The 27,144-nt window shown below is 43.3% G+C and overlaps 4 protein-coding genes across 11 annotated transcripts in view; 2 read left to right on the forward strand and 2 right to left on the reverse strand.

Moving 5' to 3' along the window:
- Positions 1-1,247: 1,247 nt before the first annotated feature.
- LOC136677923 (guanylate-binding protein 1-like) lies at positions 1,248-10,661 on the reverse strand. 5 transcript variants are annotated; one of them, XM_066655634.1, is made up of 12 exons: positions 9,033-9,146; positions 8,635-8,665; positions 7,560-7,750; positions 6,276-6,403; positions 6,080-6,189; positions 5,512-5,726; positions 4,934-5,176; positions 4,691-4,839; positions 4,470-4,601; positions 3,720-3,941; positions 3,401-3,503; positions 1,248-3,153 (listed from the first exon to the last, which is right to left on the reverse strand). In XM_066655634.1, exons 3-12 carry the CDS (start codon positions 7,726-7,728, stop codon positions 2,711-2,713), a joined length of 1,914 nt encoding a protein of 637 aa, XP_066511731.1. In that variant the 5' UTR covers positions 7,729-7,750; positions 8,635-8,665; positions 9,033-9,146; the 3' UTR covers positions 1,248-2,710. The 5 variants fall into 5 exon arrangements, with proteins under 5 accessions (XP_066511731.1, XP_066511733.1, XP_066511735.1 ...); XM_066655636.1 differs by lacking the exons at positions 8,635-8,665; positions 9,033-9,146 and adding an exon at positions 10,543-10,661; XM_066655638.1 differs by lacking the exon at positions 9,033-9,146 and having other exon boundaries at positions 3,720-3,932; positions 8,635-8,733.
- LOC136677924 (guanylate-binding protein 1-like) lies at positions 8,829-16,578 on the forward strand. Of its 2 annotated transcripts, none has more exons than XM_066655640.1 (11): positions 8,829-8,961; positions 10,599-10,785; positions 11,331-11,458; positions 11,871-11,980; positions 12,101-12,291; positions 12,519-12,761; positions 13,190-13,467; positions 13,696-13,908; positions 14,440-14,542; positions 14,672-14,865; positions 15,401-16,578. In XM_066655640.1, exons 2-11 carry the CDS (start codon positions 10,599-10,601, stop codon positions 15,620-15,622), a joined length of 1,869 nt encoding a protein of 622 aa, XP_066511737.1. In that variant the 5' UTR covers positions 8,829-8,961; the 3' UTR covers positions 15,623-16,578. The 2 variants fall into 2 exon arrangements, with proteins under 2 accessions (XP_066511737.1, XP_066511736.1); XM_066655639.1 differs by lacking the exon at positions 8,829-8,961 and adding an exon at positions 9,235-9,391.
- Positions 16,579-17,731: 1,153 nt separating this feature from the next.
- LOC136679766 (deubiquitinating protein VCPIP1-like) lies at positions 17,732-24,560 on the forward strand. The gene is made up of 3 exons (XM_066658439.1): positions 17,732-20,396; positions 20,952-21,038; positions 21,987-24,560. The coding sequence occupies exons 1-3, from the start codon at positions 17,774-17,776 to the stop codon at positions 22,649-22,651; spliced, it is 3,375 nt and encodes a 1,124-aa protein (XP_066514536.1). The 5' UTR covers positions 17,732-17,773; the 3' UTR covers positions 22,652-24,560.
- Positions 24,561-25,536: 976 nt separating this feature from the next.
- The window catches only part of LOC136678931 (hydroxyacid-oxoacid transhydrogenase, mitochondrial-like), a 9,725-nt gene continuing 8,117 nt past the window's right edge, over positions 25,537-27,144 (reverse strand). For all 3 annotated transcript variants that reach the window (XM_066657126.1, XM_066657127.1, XM_066657128.1), the window contains exon 15: positions 25,537-25,820. In XM_066657126.1, the coding sequence (XP_066513223.1) occupies positions 25,737-25,820 (84 nt within the window). In that variant the 3' untranslated portion in view covers positions 25,537-25,736. The remainder of the gene's footprint in view (positions 25,821-27,144) is intronic.

Below are 27,144 nucleotides of genomic sequence, written 5' to 3' on the forward strand. Positions count from 1 at the left end.
ACCTGTGGCTTCACCAATGTTCTACTTTCATGAGACTTTTAGAGAGTTGAGGGACCTGTGACCTGATTAATCACCAATAACCGTTAGGTCAATAAACGTTTCTCCTTGTGGTAGCAGAGCAGCCAATGGAAACAAACCCCAGTCGTAACAAATTAAAAGCTCCATTTTCTCAGTGTGTTTCATATAAAACATATATTTTTCTAGCAGTACACATAGTTAGTAAACAGAAAGTGTTTTTCATATATATATATATATATATATATATATATATATATATATATATATATATATATTAAAAAGCTGATTTATTTTTATTCTGATTCTGAATAATGTTATGAGGACAAAATGTGACCTGAGCTGGCAGAGCTAATCTGCTAATACTGAGAATGTTCACGCTGCAGTTTAGCGCAAGGTAAAAGAAGTTATAAATGTGTTCTGTGCAGATGTCCTAATTTGGTTCTGACATTTAAACCCTTCCCCCTGCACCACTGAAAGTAAAACTAAAAGAGACATTACAGAGGTTTGTGATTCACAGTGATAAAGTAAGCAGTTTCTCTTATTGTTTTCTAGTTTTACTTTCTGTTCTGCAGCCGAATTCATTTCCCAGTCCAGAGCCGTACTATTGAGCCGTACTCATTCACAGATAGTTTCCTGGTGCTCTGTTATTATTGTGCATGGATTTCTGGAAAGTGTTTTTAAACACAGATATTGTTATTTAGGGGTGACCTTTGCCTTGTGTTAGACGACAGAGAGAAGTTGTACGGGTGGAAAATTAAAAGAGTCCGGGGTGCAGGGACATGGTGTGATTTTTTCTTTGAGGTAGTTGCTGTTCTTTTTAGAGTCAGCAAAAATCTAACGCTCTTTGTTGTGTTATTGAACACATACCGGACAAATACCACTTGAATACTATATTTAAAATATGCATATTTTAATGTGATTTGTTATTTAGTAAAGACTCAGTAACATATTTAGTAAAGACTCAATAACAATGGAACAATAAGCAGTAGTTTTCAAGTGAAAGGTTTCATTAAAACTCATAATCAAGGCCTAGTCTGAGTTATAATTTTTCCTCCAACAATATTACTCTTAAATACCAAACTAATACTAATTTTTGAACATTTTTTTTAATAGAACATCTTTTTAATGTAAGTGTGAGTAGCTTTAGGTCGTACAGGATTTGGTGTAAAATAAAATGAGACAAATACAGTTTTAATGTTTCAAATGTATTTATTAAAATTCAAATCCAATATCTTATAGAATAATTCCTTTATTGACACATACCTGGCAATGTTCTGTTTTAATGTTGTTTAGGACATGCATGGAACATACACTGGCTCAGGAGAATTATTACAGGAAAAATGTAACCAAAAAAGCAAGTGTATTGTTTATTACTTTTCAGAAATTTCAGCAAGTTTACCCAGCAAATACAATACACTTCTGCAGTATACACCTGTGTGTGTGTGTTTGTGAGGGTGGGTACATAGATATAGAATGTATGAGAGACCTTGCTCCATTTCACATTTGATAAGAAATCATGGAGTAAAAAATAGTGATTTGGTCAAAGGGCGTGTGTCTCCTACTTAGAAATGTGTGCAATGTGTTAAATAACAGCCCACTGATGACACACTAAATTCTGCACTGATGTAGACTTCGAGACTAAAGTCTGGCTTCGTGCTTCAGGAGGTTCTCATTCAAATACATAGCAACAACAGGGAGAACAGATTATATTCTATTTATTAAAGCGCATGTAGACACCTGTTTTAAGAACTGAGTTATGTAACCTAAGCTAACAAAGGTTGCAGAGTTGAATACAGACGTACAGTGCCCACACAATAATCTCCACAGGGAAAGGCATTGTAAATAAAAAGGGACAGAACAGCTGCTTGATGCCAAGTGCTGTGTTAAAGGAAATATAGCCTTTGATTATTGGGCTCTGGGGCAGTGGAACTGTGTTCTCTGTAAAGAATGAGCTCTGTTTAATGTTTCTGGGACGAGTTACAGTTAATTGTCGTGGCCCAGTGCAATGAAATTCTGAGAAACACATTCAGCAGGTAGCGTAAATACTTCTCAGAAAATCAGAGACAGTTAAGGGGATTTTCCATTGCATTGCATCGACTCGACTCTGCTTTAAGCTGGTTGCTCTTCCAATAGCACATCTCTCCCACAAAATGGAGGCGGTGACATCAAAAAAACATCTTTAACAGGAAACACAGGCTTTGAAAAGCACATCAAAGGCAGCGGTAACATTAGGTGCAGTTTAATTGATGTGTACATGTACTTTTTTTTGGGACTGAACATGGCTCCACACGCCACTTCACACTGATTCTCCAGTTCTCACAGCAGAGTTTTCAATGTTGCACGTTCTCACTGGTGTTTTTCAGCAGCCACTGATCCAAGGAGCGTCTGACCCTCTTCAGAAACCCCTTGGGGGAATGTTACAAGCTGCTGCTGAGAGTCAAATAAAAACTAATATGAAAGTTGTGCTGGAGCTCTGTGTTTTGTGGTGATTGACAGGTCTGTAGGGTTTACGCCTTACATTTAGTACCTATTAGGCTCGGTTTGTAACAGGTGCGAGCAGAGACTAAAAAAGATCCCGGTTGCAGGACCAGATTTTGCTAATGGAAAAACAGAGTCGAGTAGGTTCCATGCAGTGGAAAAGCTCTGCAGATGTCTACATACGTTTGAACATTTCATATATGATCTGTGCAATTTATTCTTTGCTCATGTTGTTCTGTGACAGACTGGAAATTTTCCCCAAATATTTACTCTTAATTTTTGATTTGGCAAGTTTATAATCGAGGATGTTAGAGAGCACTCCTTTACCAGCTTCCACCAAAGGCAAGAAAATCTCCTTGAAAGAGCCCTGAGACTGAACTTTCTCTTTCTTTAGCTGCTCTATCTCCAGCCCCATCAGCTCTGCCTTATCTTTATAGTTTTTCTCCAGGAGCACTTTCTGTTCACACAGTTTACTCTCCACAGCTTTCTCCAACTCCTCCTGCTGCTGACGCCACTCCTCCTGGAACTTCCTCTCCATCTGCTGCATTCTTTCCTGATTACTCTCCTTCTCCACCTTCATCACTTGCTCCATCTCCCTCTGCTTCTCCTCCGCCGCTTTCTGCTTCTGCTCAATCAGCGCTGCTCTCTCCCTCTCCTCTGGGAATTGAGAAGGAGAAGGAAGTGGAGGAACAGGAAAAGTAAAAGGACAACCCAGTTACCAAGTGTTCTTCCAAACGCAGTTACACATTTCCACCAGAGAGGTCTCCAAACCCCCAAACGTTACACAGTGCAGCTTTAATAACAAAGTCACTATGCACTATATAAACATTTTGAAGATGATTTAGATTTCTTAACTCTACAGATTCTCCTCCCCACTCGTGGTGGACTAACATTTCCAATTTACCTTCAATCTTTCTCTCGTTCTCAGTCAGTTTGTTGTCAGTTTGGAGGATTGCGTTTGCTTCAACATTCCATTGTTTCAAAAACTCCTCCAACACGTCCTCGGCCTAAAGGCACAAACACACAGTAAAACTAGTAACTGCTCAGAAGAATTCTACTAGGTTTTTAAATGATGTAGTGAATCCTGCTGAACCTTAAATCTTTACTAGTAGTGATTAAAAATGTAGCTGTGTTAATCACAATGATATTCTGTGATTAATCATAATTAAGTTAAAATGCTAGTTTTTGTGTGTGTGTGTGTGTCTTTGTAGGTTAGTCCTCACTTGAACCCCTTTGTTGGGGTGTGTGTTGTACTCTCTGATGATGTTCTCCCTGTGTGTGCAGTAGAGACTGTATCCTCCAGGTGTGGTGTAGTCTCCCTTCTGCACAGCTTCACTCAACCCTGAATAGAGCTGACTCAGGAGAACTCGACACTTTGTCTCTGAGCTCTTCGTGTTCTCCTCCAGAAGCTCGGTATAGCGTTCATCTACTGACTCCTGAGAACTCTCTCACACACACACACACACACACACACACACACACAACCAGAACAGATTCAGTCTCTGGGACTATTCCTCCATTCTTCCAAAAGATATTTTCTTGGTGAAAGGTGACAGAAAGCTCTTCATTTCAAAGATCTCTCTGGTATTTTAGGGTGTGCTCAGCCTTGTATATTTTGGCTCCCTTGATACATTGTTACATTTAATCCTGGTTTGGTTCAAGTTCACACTTTTACAATCAAATAAAAGCAGGTAAATAAATGACATCAGTCGTGAGCTGGGCTTAATTCACTTATCAGGGTTGTGTGTGTTTACCTCACAGTATTTTACCCAATGGAAACACAGCAAGGAGCAAAACAGACAAAGGAACCCAAAAAGCACAAACCAAATAATGTAAACAACAGAGAGAAGACGTTAGGAGCTTGGTCCACGGCTCATTGTTTGTTTTTATCGTACTCTGTTCTGCAATTGTAGTTACATCTTGGGATGTCAAACACTGTGATTTTGGTTCCTTTAGATGCCTTAGATACTCACAGAGAGTTCCCTGAGATATTCTCCATGTTGATCTTTAAAAGAGCGCTTCATAAACTCAGTGGTCGCCAAGTTACTGAACTTCTGATGTTCACCAGAAATCTCATCAACACTCACAGGAAACTTGCTTCTCACCTGGAACACGGCATAGATTTAGAGTCTTTAAAATGGTTAAAAAAAAAAGCAAGATTTCAGAGAATAAAAGCCTAAAAAGTGAAGTGAACCTGCTCCATTCCCCGTTCATACACTTCCATCCCCTGCTGAACTGCTGCCTGGTTCTCGATCTGCGACATCACCACCACAGCGTTCTCCAGACACGGAACACTGTTCCCAGAGATCATGTCCACATACACACGCACCAGATGACCCAACACTGACACACAGACACACACACTCTATAAATACATATACACAGACAGATAAAGGTGTTACAGAGCTATAGGTTTGTAAACTGAATAAACACTCACTCCTCCCAGTGACTCTGTGTCCTCCTTTCACTGTTTTCACTTCACTTTCTTTAAAAACGTAGTCACAGAATCGCCGAGTGACCGTCAGAAAGTCAGGCCACAGCTCACTCTCGTCCAGACTCTCCAGATGAGACATTTTATCCTGGGTTGCTGGCAGTGGGAACACAAAGCACTTCCTGGAGGGGAAGTAGTTGCGAATGCACTCTCGTGGAAGATTGTAGTCGCTTATTTTCTTCCCTATGCCTGCCGTAGAAAAGGAGAAAGAAAGTTCATATTGTTTCTCCTTTAGACTGAAGGTTTTAATAATGGATATTTACATGTAAACCCAAGAACCAATAGAAGATCAAAACAACAGAATTATATTCATATTAGTGCCAATCACGTGTCAGTAAATTTAAAATGCTAATACGTGCTAATGTATATTTGAGAGTTCCGATGACGCTTGTAGGAGGTGAGCTCAGAAGTTTTTTGTGGAGCAGTTCAGGAAAAATAATAAACACCTGCCTTTAAAAACATGATCGAAAGCATTTTTTTGTTTGTTTTATAAATGACTTATTGTAGTTTTAAACATGCCTAACCTTTCTTGAGCTGAAGAGCAAAGTCCAGATACTGGTCCTCCGTGACCCGGCCCTTCTTCTCAATCTCCAGCTCAAGAATAAAGTCCCTCACGGTCCAGATGAACTTTGGGAAAAACTGCACAAACTGAGAGGTTTCAGGCTCCTCCTCGTCCTCCTCAGCTGCTGCTGCTGAAGGAGAATTGATCCTGATGTGATCCGCCAGCTCTGTCACAAAGCTACCACTCGCTGAGGAATTAAATTGTGTGTAAAAATGATGCTCAGTTTAGTTAAGTGTTCCTAAAGCAACACTAGGTAAAATTTAGGTCTTTAGCCCCATAGTGTAAATCATATTACACTGCTGATTTCCTCTCCTTTTCCACAAATTACATAGTGCGGTTTCTACAGTGCTGAGCCCAGAGTAACAAAGTCAGAAGTTCTATTCTCATTATTACAGCTCAGTGAAGCATCACGGTGATTTTGAAGCTGTAATTTTAAGGTAAATTTATTATGTAGAGTTCCATTATATACTTTATATATTTTAAATTAAGGATATAAAGTGTTAAAGTGCAGTGTGTGATGAAGAGGATACTGCAGGTTCTCGACTGCCGTGTTGTCAATGGTTCCGCGGCTGTTGTATATCAGAGTGCTGCTGAGGAGAACGGCCAGACAGAAGACCCACGCATCGTTCTTAGAGTCTCCCTGCAGTGAACACACACACACAGCATTAGCACAGGTATCCTGCACATGTCTTCAGTAAAGTGCAGTGGTTGTGCTGCTGTCCTCACCTTGTCCACGTCCCCCAGTCCCTCAGTGTCCAGCAGGACCAGAGTGTGTCCAGGTTTAGAAGGGTGTGGCACACACCACATCCAGATCCCTTTAGTCTTCGACTCGATGGTGCTGCCCAGAGCAAAGCCTTAACACACACACACACACACTCAGTAATTCATTTAATATTTCATCAGCTGACAACAACATAAATACAACAACAAAATATTCACAGTGGACCTCAGGGGCATTACCTGCTTACATAAAGTAAGCTCAGGTGTGTGTAAAGTTGTGTGATCCTCTCAGGTGTGTTTAAAGTGTGTGATCCTCTCAGGTGTGTTTAAAGTGTGTGATCCTCTCAGGTGTGTTTAAAGTGTGTGATCCTCTCAGGTGTGTTTAAAAGTGTGTGATCCTCTCAGGTGTGTTTAAAAGTGTGTGATCCTCTCAGGTGTGTTTAAAGTGTGTGATCCTCTCAGGTGTGTTTAAAAGTGTGTGATCCTCTCAGGTGTGTTTAAAAGTGTGTGATCCTCTCAGGTGTGTTTAAAAGTGTGTGATCCTCTCAGGTGTGTTTAAAGTGTGTGATCCTCTCAGGTGTGTGTAAAGTTGTGTGATCCTCTCAGGTGTGTTTAAAATGTGTGATCCTCTCAGGTGTGTTTAAAATGTGTGATCCTCTCAGGTGTGTTTAAAGTGTGTGATCCTCTCAGGTGTGTGTAAAGTTGTGTGATCCTCTCAGGTGTGTTTAAAGTGTGTGATCCTCTCAGGTGTGTTTAAAAGTGTGTGATCCTCTCAGGTGTGTTTAAAGTGTGTGATCCTCTCAGGTGTGTGTAAAGTTGTGTGATCCTCTCAGGTGTGTTTAAAATGTGTGATCCTCTCAGGTGTGTTTAAAATGTGTGATCCTCTCAGGTGTGTTTAAAGTGTGTGATCCTCTCAGGTGTGTGTAAAGTTGTGTGATCCTCTCAGGTGTGTTTAAAGTGTGTGATCCTCTCAGGTGTGTTTAAAAGTGTGTGATCCTCTCAGGTGTGTTTAAAATGTGTGATCCTCTCAGCTGTGTTTAAAATGTGTGATCCTCTCAGGTGTGTTTAAAGTGTGTGATCCTCTCAGGTGTGTTTAAAATGTGTGATCCTCTCAGGTGTGTTTAAAATGTGTGATCCTCTCAGGTGTGTTTAAAGTGTGTGATCCTCTCAGGTGTGTTTAAAGTGTGTGATCCTCTCAGGTGTGTTTAAAATGTGTGATCCTCTCAGGTGTTTAAAGTGTGTGATCCTCTCAGGTGTGTTTAAACTGTATGATAATCTCAGGTGTGCTACCTGTGTGTTTTCCAGCCAGTTGGTTCATGAGGTAAGATTTCCCAGTGCGATAGAGGCCCACCACAGACACCACCACTATCGGGTCAGTGATGTCATTCAGGTACTGAGCTCCTTCACCGAGACACAGAGAACCATCCACATTCTCCACCAAACACACAGGTTCCTCCATAGCTTCTTACACAGTTCACAGTCTGGAGAGAATACTACGCAAGTCATCATACACATAAAGCATAGTGGGTGCTGATGTTAAAGGGACACTAGGTAATGTTTTTACCTTAAAATTACAGCTTCAAAATCACTATGATGCTTCACTGAGCTGTAATAAGGTGAACAAAGCCCCTGTTGTTGCTATTCTGGGCTCAGCAAGGCAGACACTGCACTATGTAACATTTGGAGGAGGGTAGAAACAACACCCCCCCCCCCCCCCACACACACACACACACACACACATGCATTGATGTCAGTACAGTGCTGTTACATTGAGTTTCACTAGAGGAAGCCCTGGGAGCAATCAGGCCTAATCTTACCTAGTGTTCCTTTAAATCATCTCAGTTCATTTGATATATTTAAATAGTGATTATACACACTGTGTCCACAAGCATTTGTACGTTGTATTTGTTTACAGCAAATATACTAGCCCTGAGAGCAAGGAGGCGGCGAACCACTGTTGACCCACTGAGGGCAAAGTTGGAGGTCCACTAGTGTTTTACACAGAGTATTCTGGGCGGACCACTGCTGATTAAACAGAATTTTAGACAAAATGCCACATTTTTAGCACTTTTCCATTCACAGTCCAATTTACATTTTTTCCTTCATTAGATTATTTTTGTTATTCTTTATAAATAAGATCAGTAAATAATTTTAATCCAACACAGTGTCAACATTTTCAGCATTTAACCATTTTATACTCATTATTAAATCTCTCAGAGTTGTTTGTAATATTTGTATTAGTGTGTTTTCCAGAATAAAAGTCTCTGTGAATGTAAAATCTGTGTGAGGAGATTATAAATGAGTTCTATCCTGTACAGGACAGTAATCTGAGTGGACCAGCAGTGGTCAAGGTAGGCATACTCACGGTAGGTCGCGTGAAACCTCTCTCTCTCTCTCTGTCAGACACGGAGATACAAAAATATGAGACAGTCGAGTCCTGAAAATATGAAAATATCCACACAGCAGACCCTCCCGCGCGTGCGTGGATCCGCCCTGCTCGTGCAGCAGAACTTAGCATAAAACGGGGGCTTTCCGGGAAATCAGGGCGTTCAACACCGGCGTTACACCCAACAACGACCACAACTATACAACTATAACAACAGCAGCTACACAATTACACAAATACAACAACGACAGCAGCTACACAACAACAACAACGACCACAAAGACACGGTCCCCGCTCACAGCGCAGGTACAGGGTCCGAACCCCCTCTTATTATCAATGTTCAAGAAATATTCAAGAAAATTAGCGTGAGGCCTTACCAGCCGCGTAGAGGCTGTTACTGCAATAAACAAAAGCAAATAACCGATTAATCAACGGAGATATTGGTGAGCGGCTGTCCACAAATATTTGACCATTAAGTGTGTCGCTGTGTCATGGTGGAGGCAGCTTTCGCTTTCGGTTTCTCTTTAGAAAGAGAGAGAGAGCGGGAGAGGGAGAAGGAGATAAAGAGGAGGAGAGAGAGAGAAAGTGTGAGAGAGAGAGAGATGAAGAGGGGGAGAGAGAGAAATTGAGAGAGAGAGAGATAATATATGTGAAAGCTCGTGTTGTGGGGAGACCGTTAAACTGCTCTGCACATTTACACGAGACCAACGCCTTCCTCCTGAAGACAATAGCCAAGGTAAGACGGCATTAAACTCAGTAATAATAATAATAACAATAATAATGCTTATAACAGAGGGTTCGTGGTGAAATGTATGGAGACAGAGATATAACCGATAAAGAATGTGTCATGTGTGGTTCTGTGTAGCACCCAGAAAGGGTTCTGCTTTTGTAACAGGATGGACACAGTAACAGTAACATTTCACCCGGCGCATGGTTCCAGTTTAAACACAGATTTTACTGAAGAACCACTGAAAAAGCCTCTAGTTTATTAGACCTTTACCTTCTCACATTCCCACACCACTGCAGTGTGTATTGGAGCTGAATGGGATTAAGGTTTTGGATCATGCTTAACATTAAATAAAGCAACAACATTAAAGTCCCTCTTTATTGGTGCTGAAAAAAATGAAAGAAATGCCCTTAAGATAAAAAATACAGTTATTCATGCGGTAAACAACCAGCTGCAGTTGTTTATTCCCCAGTAGGACCCTATTTTTACCTTTCTCTGTTACTGTTATTGCTGAAGGGTGTATGTGGTGTGTGTGTGTGGGGGGGATTTTTAGGCTTTTGCACAAGTTTTAATTTCAGTTTCTGGTTTGAGATTAGAGTTTCATTTCACAGTGAACAGTAACATAACACACCTCCTGTAAAGCTCTCACTAATATATTATCCTTTATTTGATGTTGTTCATATTGCAGTCTAACATCGTGTTGTTTTTAAAGCTGTGTACATCACACACTAATTCCCTGGAAAATCAAAAACACTTGGGAAACATTGCAGACACATAACACTCTTCTCTGAACTTGTGGTGCGGGTTTTGAGGAATCAGGAAGTAGATGTGAAGATAACAGTTTTTCAATTAAGAATACACACTCCCAGAGTGTCTCTGGGAGCAGCATCAAACCAGTCGTTATGAGCCTGAAGACTCTGAATACTAGGATCCACTGTTGTGCTGAGACACTGGGTTGTGATGGGGTGTGAAAACAGGATGCAGAAAAGAGTGGTTCGCTTATTGTCCACTGTGACACAAACAGAAAGCATGGTGTGGAAACACAGGGACTGGGCACGGCTACAGGGTTGACGGCTACACGGCTACAATGAGACAAGGTTAAGAATGACAAAACCAGAGACTAAGAGCTAGAAACAAAGATTAACTCGACCATAACTCACGTCAAAAAGTGCAGAGCCAAAGACAAGTCACTGTGTTGTGTTTGGATTGTGATCAGATGTCCAGTGAGATGAAAGAGCCCATTTGTCTGATCAGCAACGACTCCGAGGGACGCCTCTGTGTCCAGGACGATGCGAAAGCTGTTCTGGATAAGATCACACAGCCGGTGGTGGTGGTGAGTGTGGTGGGACTCTACCGCACAGGGAAGTCTTACCTCATGAACCACCTCGCTGGACAACAGACTGGTAAGAACACGTTTTTATGAAAGTATTTGAGTTCCTCTTTGTGAATATTTGTCCCAATAAACAGTTTCAGATCCTCTTACAATACGCGATTAAACAGAAATGCTGCAGTGAAATCACACACTGTTGTTTAATGAAGATTAGGTACACAATAGAGTACTGTACTCCATCAATATCAGCAACAGCTTGTGCAAAGAAACATCCACAATGATGCAACACCACCTAGTGGATTAGTGGATGAATTAACATCCAAACAGGGTTTAGAAACCTTTGCTCCAGTATGCTTAGAATTTCATGTGCGGAGTGGATTCAAACAAAGGAAATGCTGGGTCTAAACAAACACACGCACGCACACAGACACACGCAAGCACACACAAACAGTTTGGAATTTATTGACCTCTGCTCATATTTCTCTCTGGTCCATGAACATGAGTGTTTATAATAATCTATAATATAATATTAAATACATCTGTACCATGTCATGTGTTTGTAATTACAGTGTTTCCATAGATATGTGATGTTTTCTGTGTGTGTGTGTGTGTGTTGAGGCTTTGCTCTGGGCAGCACCATCGAGTCGAAGACTAAAGGGATCTGGATGTGGTGTGTGCCACACCCTTCTAAACCTGGACACACTCTGGTCCTGCTGGACACTGAGGGACTGGGGGACGTGGACAAGGTGAGGACAGCAGCACAATGGCGGCACATTTTTACAGTTGTTTTATTTCATTTAGTTAATGTTTTGATGTTCTTTGCACTGAATGGACACAGAGGTAGTTTAGTGATTGTATGATGCCACCAAAGTACAAGGGGGAGGAGTTAAATGCAACATTTTAAGGCAAATAATAAATCCTCCCACATTGTATTTATTTATTACACATAAACCCAATATGGTATTTTGCTGAGGACAGCAGTTGTTCGCAGTGTGGTGTTGCTTTATGGTTGGTGTGGTATAGTGGTAACACCATTGGGTCCCTGGTGAGAGACCTGGGTGCGAATCCCGGCCTGGGGTACCAGTCTGTGCTGCACCAGTATCCAGAGTCCTTGGGCAATGTATGCCATAAATGTAAATGTGTTGTGATTATTTTCAGGGCGATGAAAAGCACGACACCTGGATCTTCTGCCTCGCTGTCCTCCTCAGCAGCACACTGGTCTACAACAGCCTTGGGGTTATCGACAACCATGCCCTGGAGAAACTGCAGTATCCTTCACTCTCGCCTTACCGTGTATATTAGTCAGAATATCCTTTGTAAGGTGGTTTCTCAAATCGTTCAGCTCTACTCCCAGAAGCAGTGATCTTCCTGAACAGTGCCCCCTACAGTTATGTTACGGAACTGACTGAGAATATTCGTGTGAAGGCCCATGGCAGCGACGAGGATGACGCAGCTGAGTTCATGCGTGTGTTTCCCACATTTATTTGGGCAGTGAGGGATTTCACTCTACAGCTGATTAAAGATGGACAGGACATTACCGCTGACCAGTACCTGGAGGGAGCTTTGCAGCTCAAACCTGGTACAAAACTCTAAATACCACCTAAAGTTTCAGCACATCTGTTCACCCTGCATTTCTCCTGAAGTGACAGGCATCATACTGTGTACATTTCACAGCAAATGACCTGTGGTATGGAGGAATGATGATGAAGACCATTGAACTTGCATTTAAACATTATTTTTAGGTACGTTTATGGAGTCTAAGGCACTTGTAAATAAAGGCCTTTTTCCTGTTTTCTTTATCTCCAGGTCGTTCCAAGCAGATAGAGCAGTACAATCTGCCCAGGCGGTGTTTGCGGAACTTCTTTGCAGAGCGACGGTGTTTTGTTTTCCCGAGGCCAGCAAAAGACAGTGACCTGAGGAGGATGGAGGAGCTGACGGAGGATGATCTGGATCTTACCTTTCGAGAGCAGGCTGAAGTCTTCTGCTCCTACATCTTCACCAACTCCAAACCCAAAACCGTTACCGGGGGACGAACTCTCACAGGAGCGGGTCAGTACACACTCCCCACAGACTCACCTGGCAAAGGCCTTCACTCTATACAGCCTTAATTCAATTTCCCCCAACCATTATCCAGCCTCTCCTTTTTGTTCACAATTAAAACTGTTTTTGTTACTGCACGTTTAACACTGACCTACACCAGTCAGCCATAACATTAAAGCCACTTCTTTGTTTCTGCTCTAATTGTTAGACTGTAATTAATATTGAGAGTTTTAAAAACAGGCACAGAATTTAGAAGCATGAAACTTTTTGCGGCAGTCCTTCACAATGCGACACACATTCACACATTCACTCACACATCCTCACACCTATGGACACTTTTGAGTCTCCAGTCCACCTACCAACGTGTGTTTTTAGAATATTAATGGTAGTATGAGTGGTGGAGAGTGACACTCCTCTATGTGAATGGTGTTCTGTAGTTCTGGGAAGTCTGGCAGATGTGTATGTGGAGGCGATTCGGAGCGGAAGTGTGCCATGCCTGGAGAATGCCGTGGAGACTCTGGCGCTGATTCAGAACGGACGCGCGGTGGACCAGGCTCTGGAGGCATACATGAGCCAGCTGTTTAAAGACCTGCGTTTACCTGTGGACCCCACAGAGCTCTCACAGATCCACTCTGCAGCAGAGAAGCACGCTGTGGAGGTGTTCATCAAATCATCCTTTAACGACAGTGAGCAGACGGCTCAGCTGGAGCTCATGGTACACACACACACACACAGACACACCCACATACACACACACACACACACACACACAAACACACTGAAATGACTCATAAGAAAAATCTCTCTCTCTCACTCTACTCTTTCCCTCTCCTGTCTTTCACGGTCTCTCTCTTCCTCTCCCTCTGCTTTGTACTGTCTCTTACCCCTTCCCCCTCTCTCTCTCTGTCTGTCTCTCTCTCTCTCTCTCTCTCTCTCTCTCTAGAGGAAGATCCAGAGAGAGTATGAGTCGTTCTCTATTCAGAACCAGGAGGAGTGTTTGAATGAGTGTCGTTCAGTACTGGAGCAAGTCTTTTCTCCTCTGGAAGAAGCTCTGGCTGAAGGCGTCTTCATGCATTCAGGAGGATACCAGGAGTATCGTGAAACACTCTCAGCTCACACGCAGGAATACAGGGAGCGCACAGGGTCACAGATAATGGTGTGTCTGCACACACTGGTTATTTCAAATTATTTTGTGACTTATTTAAGAGCTGTGGGGGCCAAACAAGCAAATCACAAATCAAAAAAAAAAATGGTTACAACTTAATTTAGTAAATTCAGCTTTTCCACTGCATGGTATCTACTCAGCTCCGCACGGCTCGGCTCGCATTAGTTTTATTATTATTCATTTTTTTGTGGTCACATTTGTTTTTATCCAACTCTCAACAGCAGCTCATAATATAAAACTGTGATGTTTTGCAGTGTTTCAAGTGCTACTTGAATTTTTGGCCGACAAACAACTCCAGCAGGAACTGTGTGTAAAAATGAAAACAACTCTGTGTTCAGGCCCAAAAAAACACAACACGTAAATAGAGCCTAATATTACCACTGCCAGTACTGTAGTTTTCAAAGCACATTCAGCAGCACATGAGTCTAATTTCACCATGGCAACTAGCAAGAGTCCACCAGAGGAGTATAAAAGTTCCGCATATCCATGTGCAGTGATATGATGTGTGTGTTTGTGTTACAGAGTGAGGAAGTGTTGAGTCAGTACCTCAAGGAAAAGGAAATGTTTGCAAAGACTATTCTCTTAGCAGATCAAAGTCTCTCTGAAGCAGACCAGAGAATGGAAGGTGAACACAGACACACATATATGCACATACACACATCTTCCCCCTCTCTCTCTCTCTCACACACACACACACACACATTTGCATTCTCTTCCTTTTCTTTATTTTGTACATGTTTTCTCTGTGTCTCAGAGGAGCGTTTGCACAGAGAGCGATTGCAGCAGAAGCAGAAGGCCCTGGAAGAGCAGAACCGGCTGCAGGAGCAGGTCTTTGAAGACCAGAAGAGAACTTATGAAGAGCACTTAAACCAGCTCCTGGAACGCATGGAGAGGGAGAGAGAGAGAGCAAGGGAGGACAATGAGCGAGTGCTGGAAGCCAAACTGAAAGTAAGGGATGACAGAGTCTGGAAAAACTGGTTCTGTACATGTTCTTTACTGATCCTCAAAGAGCTGTCAGCCATTTTCCCCAGTGTCTTCTTTATGTTATAAAATATGTTATACTGACAACTAGTGGCCTGGATGTAGCAGAGATTCTGTACTAGACCCTTTAACATCCTGCTGCTACCATGTGGAGGACCCGTTTTATGAAGCAAAAATGTATTTATTTGTGAATTACAAAGTGGTTTGATTTTTCTTCTGAAGTGGATTACACTTTGGAGAAACCAAAATTAAAAAAAGATAAATGACAACAATCATAAAATTGTTAGTTAATTTTGCAGGTGAAGCTTTAAAATTTACTTTTACATGGGAACATATATGGAGTGTGAAATAATTAAAATCTTTAGCATCATGTAAATGCATTGAGACCAAAAGGGATCTTACTTTTGTCTGAAGCATGTAGCCCTCAATCTTAAAGCTGAGCTGAAATAGGTTAGAGGCTACAACAACTGTGTGTGTGTGTGTGTGTGTGTGTGTTTTACAGGAGCAGAGGGCTCTGTTGGAGCAGGATTTTAGGGATGGAGCTGATTCCATGCAGAAGGAGATAGATCGCCTGAAGGGGGAGATGAAGAACAACGATGAGTCCAAGCGTTCCACTCTGAGCAAAGTGGTGGATACAGTTGGAACAGCTGCAGGATTCCTTCTGCCAGGATTTCTCTCCAAAGCTGTTGGATTTGGAGCTTCATTTTTATCACGATGGCTATAAAAAAATAATGCCCTGTTCACAACATCAACCTGTAACCAAAAATGTATTTTGATTTTCCTGTGCTAAATTAGAGGGTGATTCTCAGCTGAAGGGTGTTAATAAGGAGATTGTTTCTCTGATGTTCTGAGAAGATCAACACCAACTTGACCCACTGTTCCACAGCTTAGTACCACAAGGCTTTATATCCCACTGCACACACTTGGCATTGAGCATGCTGACCTTAGGGCTCATTGGCAGCTGCTCAAGAACATCCCAAATATATTAGTAATGCTTTTGTATAGGGGTTATACACAATGTGTTCACAGTCAATGCATATTATATAGCTGGGTTCAGTCAGTATAGAGGGGTTAGAGAGGTGTGCGCAAAGTTTTGGAAGCACAGTGTATCCGTTTGTTAAAGGTAGGACAGGACCATAATCTGTTTGTGCTAATATTGACCTACACTCTTGAAAATGATGCTTAATGTTTTTTTTTATGTTTCAGATGTTTATTATCTGTTACATCTCTGTGTATCAATAAATAAAAAATGTTACAAAAACAGTGAATGCTGCATTACACTGTTCTAGCTATCTCTGACCACCATAACCAATCTCAAGATTACTTTAACAAAGAGATTTCTGAAACAATAAATATCTAGTGAAAAAGAAACTGAGAGGAATTATGAATGTTATGATTAAGAGATTTCATCTGACTTTTTCCCTTATTTTTTACTTTACACCATTTTACCTCACTTAACAAGCTAGTATTATTACAACCACCACCTCCATAGGATTTTTGTTGATTTGTGGTTTGTAAGTTTTAACTATAGTCTGAATTTGCATTGTCCACAGCATCTTTAGTGGCACCGCACCTGAAATGGATGAAGTGGAAATATGATGATGATGATGATCATTAGTGGCTCTTTAATATTTTAAAATGGTGCAGCTGAAATTCGTTAAAGTTGTTTGTGAATAAATGCATTCTCTGGCCTCAGTGTTCAGTTTTCTTTATTTAAATGTACAGCTATAACTACATTTAAAGTCCTGCATCGTCTACCATATGCTCCATTTAAGACTGGTTTAATGTAGAATTTTCAACTCTGCTGTATTTAACACAGATTGGTAAAATATCTCAATAACAGCACATTGGTTTGGCGAGAAGAGTATAACACAAAGCTATATTTTTACATTTTTTAAATTTTTCATATCTTAAGCCAAAAATCAAACAGGTCCAATAGGAAAAAATCTGAGGGACATTCCTACTGGACAGTCCTCCACTCAAAGACAAAAAATGGCTGCTATCTGGTATAGAATCATATACATACCTCAAGCTAAGATGCTACATGCTTATCAACTTTACGTATATCAATAGTTTTATATAATGTACGTTTGTTTGTGCATATAGTTAATATTTTATAATGTGCTACAAACAATTGGCTAATAAATACTAAAAAAATAACGTTCGAATATTATATAAATATGAATATTATCGCAAAATTATTTATTTGTTTACACTTGTATTTATTTTAAAATTATTCAGTAGATTGGCCAATATTTCCAGCATTTTAGGTGATACTTAATGCAAATAAATTTTATTCTGACAGTATTTTATTTTAACCGCAGGTTTTGACACTTCTTGCATTGTTTTGTATTTTATATCTGAAAGGCAGATCTATAAACAGTATCCTGCAGCGGCAGAGTTCATGTGACTACATTTTTAGAACGGGACTTCCGGTATATACATAAGCAGCCGCTATTTGACGATCAGCGGACGCGCGCTTGATCAGCGGTGCATTCTGGGTGTTGTAGTTTGTAACAGTCCTGTTCTGTATATGTATGAGTTTCTCTGTCGCTGTAGGTGAGGCTTCGGTATCCTGGTGAATGTAGTATGTTATTAGTCAGTGTCCGCGTGTTTCTATTAAGAAACATTCTTCTGCTATGGGAGATAATAGTTTTGATTACATTTGTAGAACTACAATTCCCCGAATTCTCCGCGCTTTCGTCCTGCAACAGACAGGCTGGAATAAAAAAAAATAATAAGCGCTTCCGTGTTGTTCTCCACCGAAAAACAGGAGCTGGGGTTTAACGTTAAGCGCCGCGGGTGGAGGTTCTTCGCGAGTTAATGTTATAATGCTTTTATAAACAGCCACAACGCAGAAGAACCTCGCCTCACAATGTCCTCCGCTCTAGGCGCGAAGAAGCGGGACAAGCGGGTTTTATCCGGTACCTGCCCCGACCCTCAGTGCCAGGCGAAGCTGTTCTTCCCCGCTCACGGGTCCGGTAGCATCGAGTGCACGGAGTGCGGCCAACGGCACCAACAGAGGGCGCTGCTGAACGTAGAGGAGGTGACCGACCCCGACCTGGTGCTCCACAACCTGCTGAGAAATGCCTTGCTGGGGGTCACTGGGGCCCCGAAGAAGGGCACGGAGCTGGTGAAAGTGATGGGGCTCTCTAACTACCACTGCAAGCTGCTGTCACCCATTCTGACCCGCTACGGAATGGACAAACAAACAGGGAGAGCCCAGCTCCTGAGAGACATGAACCAGGGCGAGATCTTCGACTGCTCTCTTCTGGGCGGCAGGGCCTTCCTCATCGAGCAGGAGCACGTCTCCACCGTGGGCTATGGCAAGGACAGATCTGGCAGCCTTATTTACCTGCACGACACCCTGGAAGAAATCAAAAAGGCCAACGACAACAAAGAGTGTCTGATTCCAGTGCATGTGGATGGAGATGGACACTGCCTGGTCCATGCCGTGTCCCGGGCTCTGGTTGGACGTGAGTTGTTTTGGCACGCTCTGAGAGAGAACCTGAAACTCCACTTCAAACAGAACCTGGACCGCTACAAAGCTCTGTTCCAGGACTTTATCGACAACGCAGAGTGGGAGGATATCATAAACGAGTGCGATCCTCTGTTCGTCCCACCCGAGGGTGTTCCTCTAGGCCTTAGGAACATTCACATCTTTGGCCTGGCCAACGTGCTGCACCGTCCCATAATCCTCCTGGACTCCCTGAGCGGCATGCGGAGCTCTGGTGACTACTCAGCCACATTCCTCCCGGGCCTTGTACCGGAAGAACAGTGCCGTGGCAAGGACGGCTCCCTGAACAAGCCCATTTGCATCGCCTGGAGCAGCTCGGGCAGGAACCACTACCTCCCCCTGGTGGGCATCAAGGGCATGTCGTTGCCCCGGCTTCCAGCAGCACTGCTCCCTAAAGCCTGGGGAGTTCCTCAGGAGCTGATCCGCCGGTATGTGAGTCTGGAACCCTGTGGAGGATGCACCATAGGGGGAGATCGCAGTCTACAGGAGAAGTACCTGCTCAGATTAGTCTCTGCCATGGAGGACGTCTTCATGGAGAAGCACGGCATACACCCTGCTCTCGTGGCGGATGTCCATCAGTACGTGTACCGCCGCACTGGAGTGATAGGCATCCAGCCTGAAGAGGTGACAGAGGCGGCCAAGAAATCGGTGCAAGAGAACCGTCTGCACCGCTGCCTTATCTGTAACGCTCTCTCAGAGCTCCACGTGCCTCCAGAGTGGCTGGTGCCTGGGGGCAAGCTCTACAACCTCGCCAAGTCTACTCATGGCACTCTCCGTGGAGACAAGAACTACAGCTTCCCCCTAAACAACCTGGTTTGTTCCTACTGCCCTGAGAGAGACACCTTGGTGCCTGACTACAAGCTCAGCTCTCTCTCCACCTGCACCTGGTGCCATGGGACCTCTGTGCGGCACATCCGCGGGGACGGGTCTGTGGTGTATTTAGACGGAGACAGGACCTCTACTCGCTCGCAGGGAGGGAAATGCGGTTGTGGCTTTAAGCATTACTGGGAGGGGAAGGAATACGACAACCTGCCAGAGGCGTTCCCCATCACCCTGGAGTGGGGGGGCCGTGTGGTCAGAGAAACTGTGTACTGGTTCCAGTATGAGCCAGATCCTGGGCTAAACAGTAACGTGTATGAAGTGGCAATGCGTCTCGTCACCAAGCACTTCCCCGGAGAGTTTGGCAGCGAGATCCTGGTGCAGAAGGTGGTGAACACCATCCTGCATCACACAGCCAAGAAAGACCCGGACGAGTACCACCCTGTGGCCATAGAGGGCGCTCATACTAAGAGCCAGAGCCAAGCTGGAGGAGAGGTGGTGGAGTCAGACGCGAACCCTCCCACAAAGATCATCCTGACAGGGCAGAAGGGACGCACACTGCACAAGGAGGAGCTGGTGATGAGCCGTGCTGAGAGGAGTCTGCAGCACAGCATCAGCGAGCAGGCAGCTCTCTCCCAGCGCAGACGCACACAACGGCTGCGCACACAGGACCAGGGGACAGAGCCTCGTCCCGCATCCCCCGCCTCCTCCTCCTCTTCAGCCCCTCCCACGCCCACCAAGACCCCTCCTACCAGCGGTGAGAAGAAGATTCGTGTGACAACGAGTGATGGGAGACAGACGATGCTGCAGCTGCAGGTGGAAACCACTTTCACGGAGCTGCAGGCCTCCATCGCGCAGGCCCTCAATCTGCCCCCCCACCAGCAGTGCATCCGCCATGGCTTTCCCCCTAGAGAACTAGTTCCTCCACCTCCGGGGCAGCAGCACCTCCCTGTCAACCTGCAGCATGGAGATCGCATCACCGTGGAGGTCCTGAAGGAGAAAATCCCTGACACACCCACACACACCGGGTCTGAGACACACCCCTCAGACCCGCACTCTCACACTCCTTCAGAACCTCGTCTCAGGAGAACCAGTAGCCGTGAGATTCAGGACAACATCGACCTGGAGATGTCCTCACTCTGTCTTCTCGCCACTTTAATGGGTATTTTGAGTTTTAATGTATGTGTTGTGAACTTTAGACTAAACGACATTGACAGGAAGTCTACTGTCATTCTTGCTGACTCCCAAATAAGGCTGTGATAGTGATGAACATAAGTGCTGTTAAATATACAATGACAGGACAGAATGTAAGAGTACTGTGGAAATCAAGAGAGGTTTTATTTAAAATAATTGCAGAGTGTACATTGCCTTGCTTCAATTTCTTATTAATTCTAAAGACATGAGACATAGTAAAGTTCCAAAAATAATAGAAGTGGACAGTAAAGTAAAAGTATCCATGTCAGGATTAACCATTTATCCACTGCCTTTTTATTATATATTGGTACTGAAAAAAGCAAACATCCTGGGAAATCTAAACAAAGCACTGTTGTCTACTTATTTGTATCATAACTGGGATAATAACATACCAGTTTAGCATTGGACCTGATGTACAAGCTCCGATTTCAGCCGTCTGCATCTCACCTTTAATGTGTTTCTATTTATATAAAAATGAATAATTAATAACATAATAATATTCATTTTTCCTGCTCTTTCCAAGGTGAAGATGTGTGGTCATATGCAAAGAAGTTGCCTCATCTTTTTCAACAAGGAGGAGTCTTCTACAACATTGTGAAGAAAGACATGGGTATGGCCTTGCTTTTATTTTATTTTTTTATTTATGGTGTTTTTCCACTTCGTGGGATCGACTCGACTCACTTTTAGCTGGTCGTTTTTCCACTCCCACAACTCCCCTGCACAATGGTGCCAGTGACTTGGCCAAACCCTGTCTCTAACGGGAACTGTGAAACCCACAAAAGCACAGGCGGTAAAGTCAGGCGCTGTTTACTAGTTGTGTGGCGTGTTGTTGGACTGAACACAACTCTGCCCCCAGTTCTCAGATTCCTTGTTGCACATTCGGTTGTCGCTGGAATTTTCCTCAGCCACCGACCCAAGGAGTGTCTGAACCCCGTTAGAAACCCCTCAGGGGAATGTTACGAGCTGCTGCTGAGAGTAGGATAAAAACTAATGTGAACGCTGCTGTAACTTCAGAGATTTTACAAGCAGCGAGTTTGTGCTGGAGTTCTGCATTTCATGGTGATTGACAGGTCTCTCCAGCCAATCAGAGCTCTGTAGGTTTTACAACTCACATTTAAATTTTGGTCCTCAAGTTCAATCCCCAGTGATACCACAGAGACTCAGAAGAGTACAGCTGACTTTGCTCTCTGACTGGGTGAGATGGCCCCCCTCTCCCCATCTGTCAGCTGATGTAACGGATTCAGGCAGTTTGCATTCTCATCCAGTGCATCAAGTGGCGTTGTATTAGCAGCAGTTCAAAAAGAAGTAGTGGATTTGCCTCAGTTGTGTCAGAGAGGGGGGGGGTGGACTTAATGACAGGCAGAATTAATAATCGACGATTAATAATTGAATAGAATATTTGCCAAAAAAATTTTTTTTTAATCTTCCACCTACATTTAATCTAATGTTTCTCACGGTTGTGTCAGACTTTCTCGTTGTGCTTTTTTTATTTGTATGAGGTTTTTCCACTGAGACTGTGTTTGTGTTGTGGTTGTGTGTATATTTGTCCTGAATCCAGGTCTCCTGGACGGAAAGCACTGCACCCTGCCACACTTGACTGGTAAGACCTTTGTATTTAACGCTGCGGAGGAGCGTTTGGAGCTGTGCGTGGACACGGCCGGACACTTCCCTGTGGGGCCTGATGTGGAGGAGCTGATCCAGGGGGCGCTGTCCCAGCTGTGTTCTGAGAGCTCATCTCGCAGCCGTGAGGGAAGCCCTGCCCACAGCTTGCGACTAGGAAGCGGAGGAGTGGTCCGCAGGAAAGAGCAGAGCGTCCCCGCCTTCCAGGGCAAAGGCCACTCCCTTGGCTCCACCACTCAGGAGCACCGGCCAATCAGACGTCAGCACAGCAGCGGCGTGGACCTGAGCGGCAGCGTCCGGGGGGAGGGGCTCACGCTTTCAGGGGAGGAGCTTGTCCGTGTGGCTCCAGGTGTGCTTACCTTGAGGGAGGGGCGTGGGGGGGTGGAGCTAGAGCCTGCTGCCATCGAGGCACAGAGGCGCCGTCTACAGGAAATGGTGTCCAACATACAGGCTTCCATGGACAAACACCTACGGCAGCAGGCCACACCCACCACCTCCACCGCCAAACACGACGGGAAGGGCGTGGAGCCGGACGAGCAGGAGGACATGGATAGTCAAGGTCTGGAGCCTCCGACCACCTCCGAGCCCATGGACCAATCCTGATGAAGTGTCTTCTGTTTCTCTCACACACGGTTTCTGGTTAACACTTAGAAACATACATAGAAACGTCTTTCACGCACACTTATACACACATATACGCGCTTTCTGCTAACCCGTAACATTGCAGTGTGTTTACTGCTTGTGTGTGTGTGTGTGTGTGTGTGTGTGTGTGTGTGTGATTAAGTCTTTCTAAATAACTGAGTCTTAAAAGGCTTTGGAGTTTGGTCATATTCATTCATACATGCTTGATTACGCAGCTGTCTGGACAAAACCTTGTATAAATCAGTGACTTTAAAAGAGAAAAGTAAAAGGAAGCAGATTTCGGAGAATTAAAACAGTTGAAAAGTGCAGGAAAAAATCAGCTGACATTTCTACATGATCTCAGACAACAAAATAAGACAGAGACACAAGGCTTTGTCCCGACGGCATCGATGTACATGCTACAGTGCAGATCATTTGAATTGTTAGAACTGTGTGGTGTGTGTGTGTAACAACTAAGAACATCTGAAGCCTCCTGTAGCAGTGTATTTAAAGTTTAACAGACGCAGAGAGAAACACACACACACACACCTTGGCCCTGCATTTGTGTACCTTTTGCTGTTTGTGTGCCAAGGAGCCGAAATTGTCCAAATGTCTTCAGAAATGTCCTTCAGAATGCAACCAGACAACACTGGTTCTTCACATGTGTGTGTTTTACACAGTGAGATTAAAGGTTTGGTGTGGAGTATGATCCTGAGGCTGATTTTGGATTTAAATGATCAGAACTTCCCACTAAAATTGATTTCTTCCCTTATTTTACTGTGACTACGCTGGGTGTGTGTGCTGGGATCTGATGTAGCAGAATATATTAGAAAAATATATGTGGGGCAAAACGCATACGCATTTATAATTTGCTTAAAACAGATGTGAAGGTGATTGTAATGTTCCAGATGAATATGAAGAAGTTGATTAACGAAGCTTGTGCAATATTATACAGTGTCATTAAAGCATTTTTGCCACTGATTGAGTTCCCTGCTGCCCCCTACATGCCTGGAGCTGCATTTTCTCCAGGAAGAGTCACGTGAGACATGAATTTCAAATCTATAAATAGCTTTGCTCTGTGGGGTTAAGGTTTACTATGGTTTAGAGTTCAGGGAGGATGCGTTTACATTTAACAGTGGCCTGGTGGTCTCATACACACAGAGCCTTAACTGTCACTGAGGTTTACTTACAACCCAGATTACACACACCCTTCAACACACACCTTCCCACAAAACCCTGCTTTGTTTTTGTTTTTTTAACAAGGGTTTTATTTCCTTTCCTCAGCATGCCCTGCCTCCATTCTCTCTCTGTTTGAAGCTAAAAGGGTGAGAGTGTGTTGAGCCTCACTCCAGGTGGCACTCTCTCTCTTCTGAACGGAAAATGGAAGTGAAATGCGCTGAATGGAGAAGGGGCCCTGGGACAGAACCCAGGTTTGGGTTTAGATGAAAAGAATCAGTCGAAGGAACAGAACAGGAGGATGTGTTTATTTCTTGCTTCGTGGCTGTCCACTGTAAGCAGACTAGCTGTCAATATGATAATATTCTCAACAATATTAATAATATCGGGCTGAGAAGGATAGACTAGAATGTTAATTATAGTTACTCTTGATATTAGTTAGGATTTGATCAGAATTCAGGATGATTCAATAGGAATTATTTATTTCAGAAGGACACAGTGTGTGTCTCTGACCATTGGAGTGATGGCCTGTAAGTTGTGTATTATAATAGTATATATGTATATTGTACGATACTTTCTCCTGTACATATATTCTGGTCGTTGGTTTCTTTTGTTCCTCCTCTGTTTGCCAATAAATTGATTTTAAAGAGCCACACAGCAGAAGTGTTTGCAGTTTGCATGTGCAATAAATTTTCAGCCCAACAACTAAATAAAGTTTATGCCTCTCTGCAAACTGCTGTGTGCTGTGGTTTCTGACATCTGCCCTTTCATGTATAATACTTTAGTGTTTATATCTGGAGTCTGTTCGGTCACAGACTGATCTTTTCTGCATGAATTGGACTGTTTTAAAAGGCCTTTTTTGCGGAGAAACGCTCTCTGGTTTGTTTATTTTCAGAAGCTCCATGTCTTTTAAGTTGGAATGGAAATTTGAGAGAAAACAAAAATGATTGTTGTTTGTATGTGGCTTAAATTTAACATGTCACATTCACTATTTGAATTACCATAGAAGCTATTTGTAGTAATGCAGTTAGCCGTCACGCAAATTTGGAAATATTGTCCACCTTAAGTGATCAGAAACAGTAAAAATATGTATATTACCCACCGATGGAGCAGGAATCTGGAGTCTCTCTGTTGTCTGAAAAAACTCCAGATGCCTCTGCTGTGAGCAGAGAGATTGTTTTTTTACCCATTTACAGACACTGGGGCTTCGTAAACACAGAGTGGATTCCAGAACAAACTGACTGCAGAGCAGCACATGGAGAGGAGACACACTCAGAGTTTTATAAAAAGTGTTTGTTGATAAAAACCATGAATATCATCTTTAAAGCCAAAGCCGGAGCACCCAGAGAAAACCAACACAAACACAGGGAGAACATGTCTATATCTTAATAGACAGTGACTCTAGGAGTGACACTACCTGTAAAACCGCCATGATTTATATATTATTAATTTATTATCTGTAACCCTTATCCAGTTCAGGGTCACGGTGGGTCCAGAGCCTACAAAGAATCATTGGGCACAACAAGGGAATACACACTGGAGGGGGCGCCAGTCCTTCACAGGGCCCAAAAATATTAATCATGTAATAATATGAAGAAGCAAAATCACAAACCTATGTGTGTATCACAACGGTTTTACACAAACTCCATCCATTAAGACCACACAGAAACATCAATAAACCTTTGGTCAAATCATTTTTATTCAGCATTTTGCATACAGTTTGCCTTAAATCCAGTTAAACTAATTAATGCTCCTTAATACTGACTACTTCAACAATACATTTATAAAAGCCTACCGTTTATCACATTATGAGAGGTTTGCAAAAGATAAATGGCAGTTGATTAGTCATCCTAAAATTAGACAAGGGTATTAGACGTCGAGTGTCATGTGTTTAATATAGTTTCATTGATGCAGCAAAGAGATCAGTGAGATCCTCTTCTGTGTGAGATCTTGGTGACAGTTTTGTCACTCGCTCCTGTAAAACAAACACACACGCACACACACACACATTGTGTACATATGGACACTCAATCCACAAGAAAACAGTGGTCATGATCTTAAAAGTGCAACTAGGAACTGAAAATGCACAACACTAAGTTGCTAACCGTTTATTTAAACGAGTTATAAAGCATCCTTCATTACAAATAGACTGCAGTATGCTGCCCTAGGTACACTCAAATCTGCTACTGACAGTGTTTCACAAGGCGTTCCTCAGGGATTGGTCCTTGGCCCTCTCCTTTTTACAATTATTTTTTACCATGATCTGGTGTGTTTTACCATACCAGAGCAGGTGTGATGTGGTGGTGGATCATTCTCAGCGCTGCAGTGACACTGACGTGGTGGTGGTGTGTTAGTGTGTGTTGTGCTGGTGTAGAGTGGATCAGACACAGCAGTGCTGCTGGAGTTTTTAAACCCCTCAGTGTCCACTCTGTCAGACACTCCTCCCTGGTTGGTCCACCTTCTAGATGTAAAGTCAGAGACAGTAGCTCATCTGTTGCTGCACAGTGTGTGTCGGTCGTCCTCTAGTCCTTCATCAGTGACACAGGACGCTGTCGGCTGGATGTTTTTGGTCGATGTACTGTTCTCAGACCACATCAGTGTCTCTGCAGCCCTGAGAATGAACCTCACCAAAATCACACCTACTCTGCAGTGGTCCTGTGTGGTAGAGCGTCCCATCACAATATCTTGCGGCATGGGACTAAATTTCGGGAGTGGGCAGTTAACCAGTGAAGATAAAAGACAATAGCTAAATAATCAATAATGAATTAAACTCATTCTAAATATCTGTGAACCACACAATCACGGGAACCACATGACCTGTGCATTACTGTGCTGCAGAAGTAGTGGAGCCTGTAGACAGTCAGTTGGCCTCTGGAGTGTGTGTGTGTGTGTGTAGCCTGTGTTTTGGGTGTGTGTATACCGCTGCAGGTGGGAGCGTAAGGTGGGACAGATGTTGCTGATTTTGGGCGGGTGCAGGACGAACGCTAGCAGGAGCGAAACAGAAAAAATAACCCTGTGCACATCTCTGCTGTGGGGGTCCTGACCACCGAAGAACAGAGTGAAAGGGGGAAATAAAGAATACAGAGCAACAAATGGACTATAGTTTGAAATTATAAAACTCCAAAATGCTCCTGTGTGGTCAGTGGAACTCAGAGAATGGACAGTGAGTGTAGAAACAAAGAGATGGTCATAATGTTATGACTGATCTGTGTATTTCCAATGCTCATCACCAAGCGTAGCCCACAGTGGTATAATCCCTGGCAACACTGGGCTGGGGAGCAGTGTAGCGGTGAATAAAT

This window comes from Hoplias malabaricus, chromosome Y (assembly GCF_029633855.1).
Source record: "Hoplias malabaricus isolate fHopMal1 chromosome Y, fHopMal1.hap1, whole genome shotgun sequence".
Lineage (NCBI taxonomy): Eukaryota > Metazoa > Chordata > Actinopteri > Characiformes > Erythrinidae > Hoplias > Hoplias malabaricus.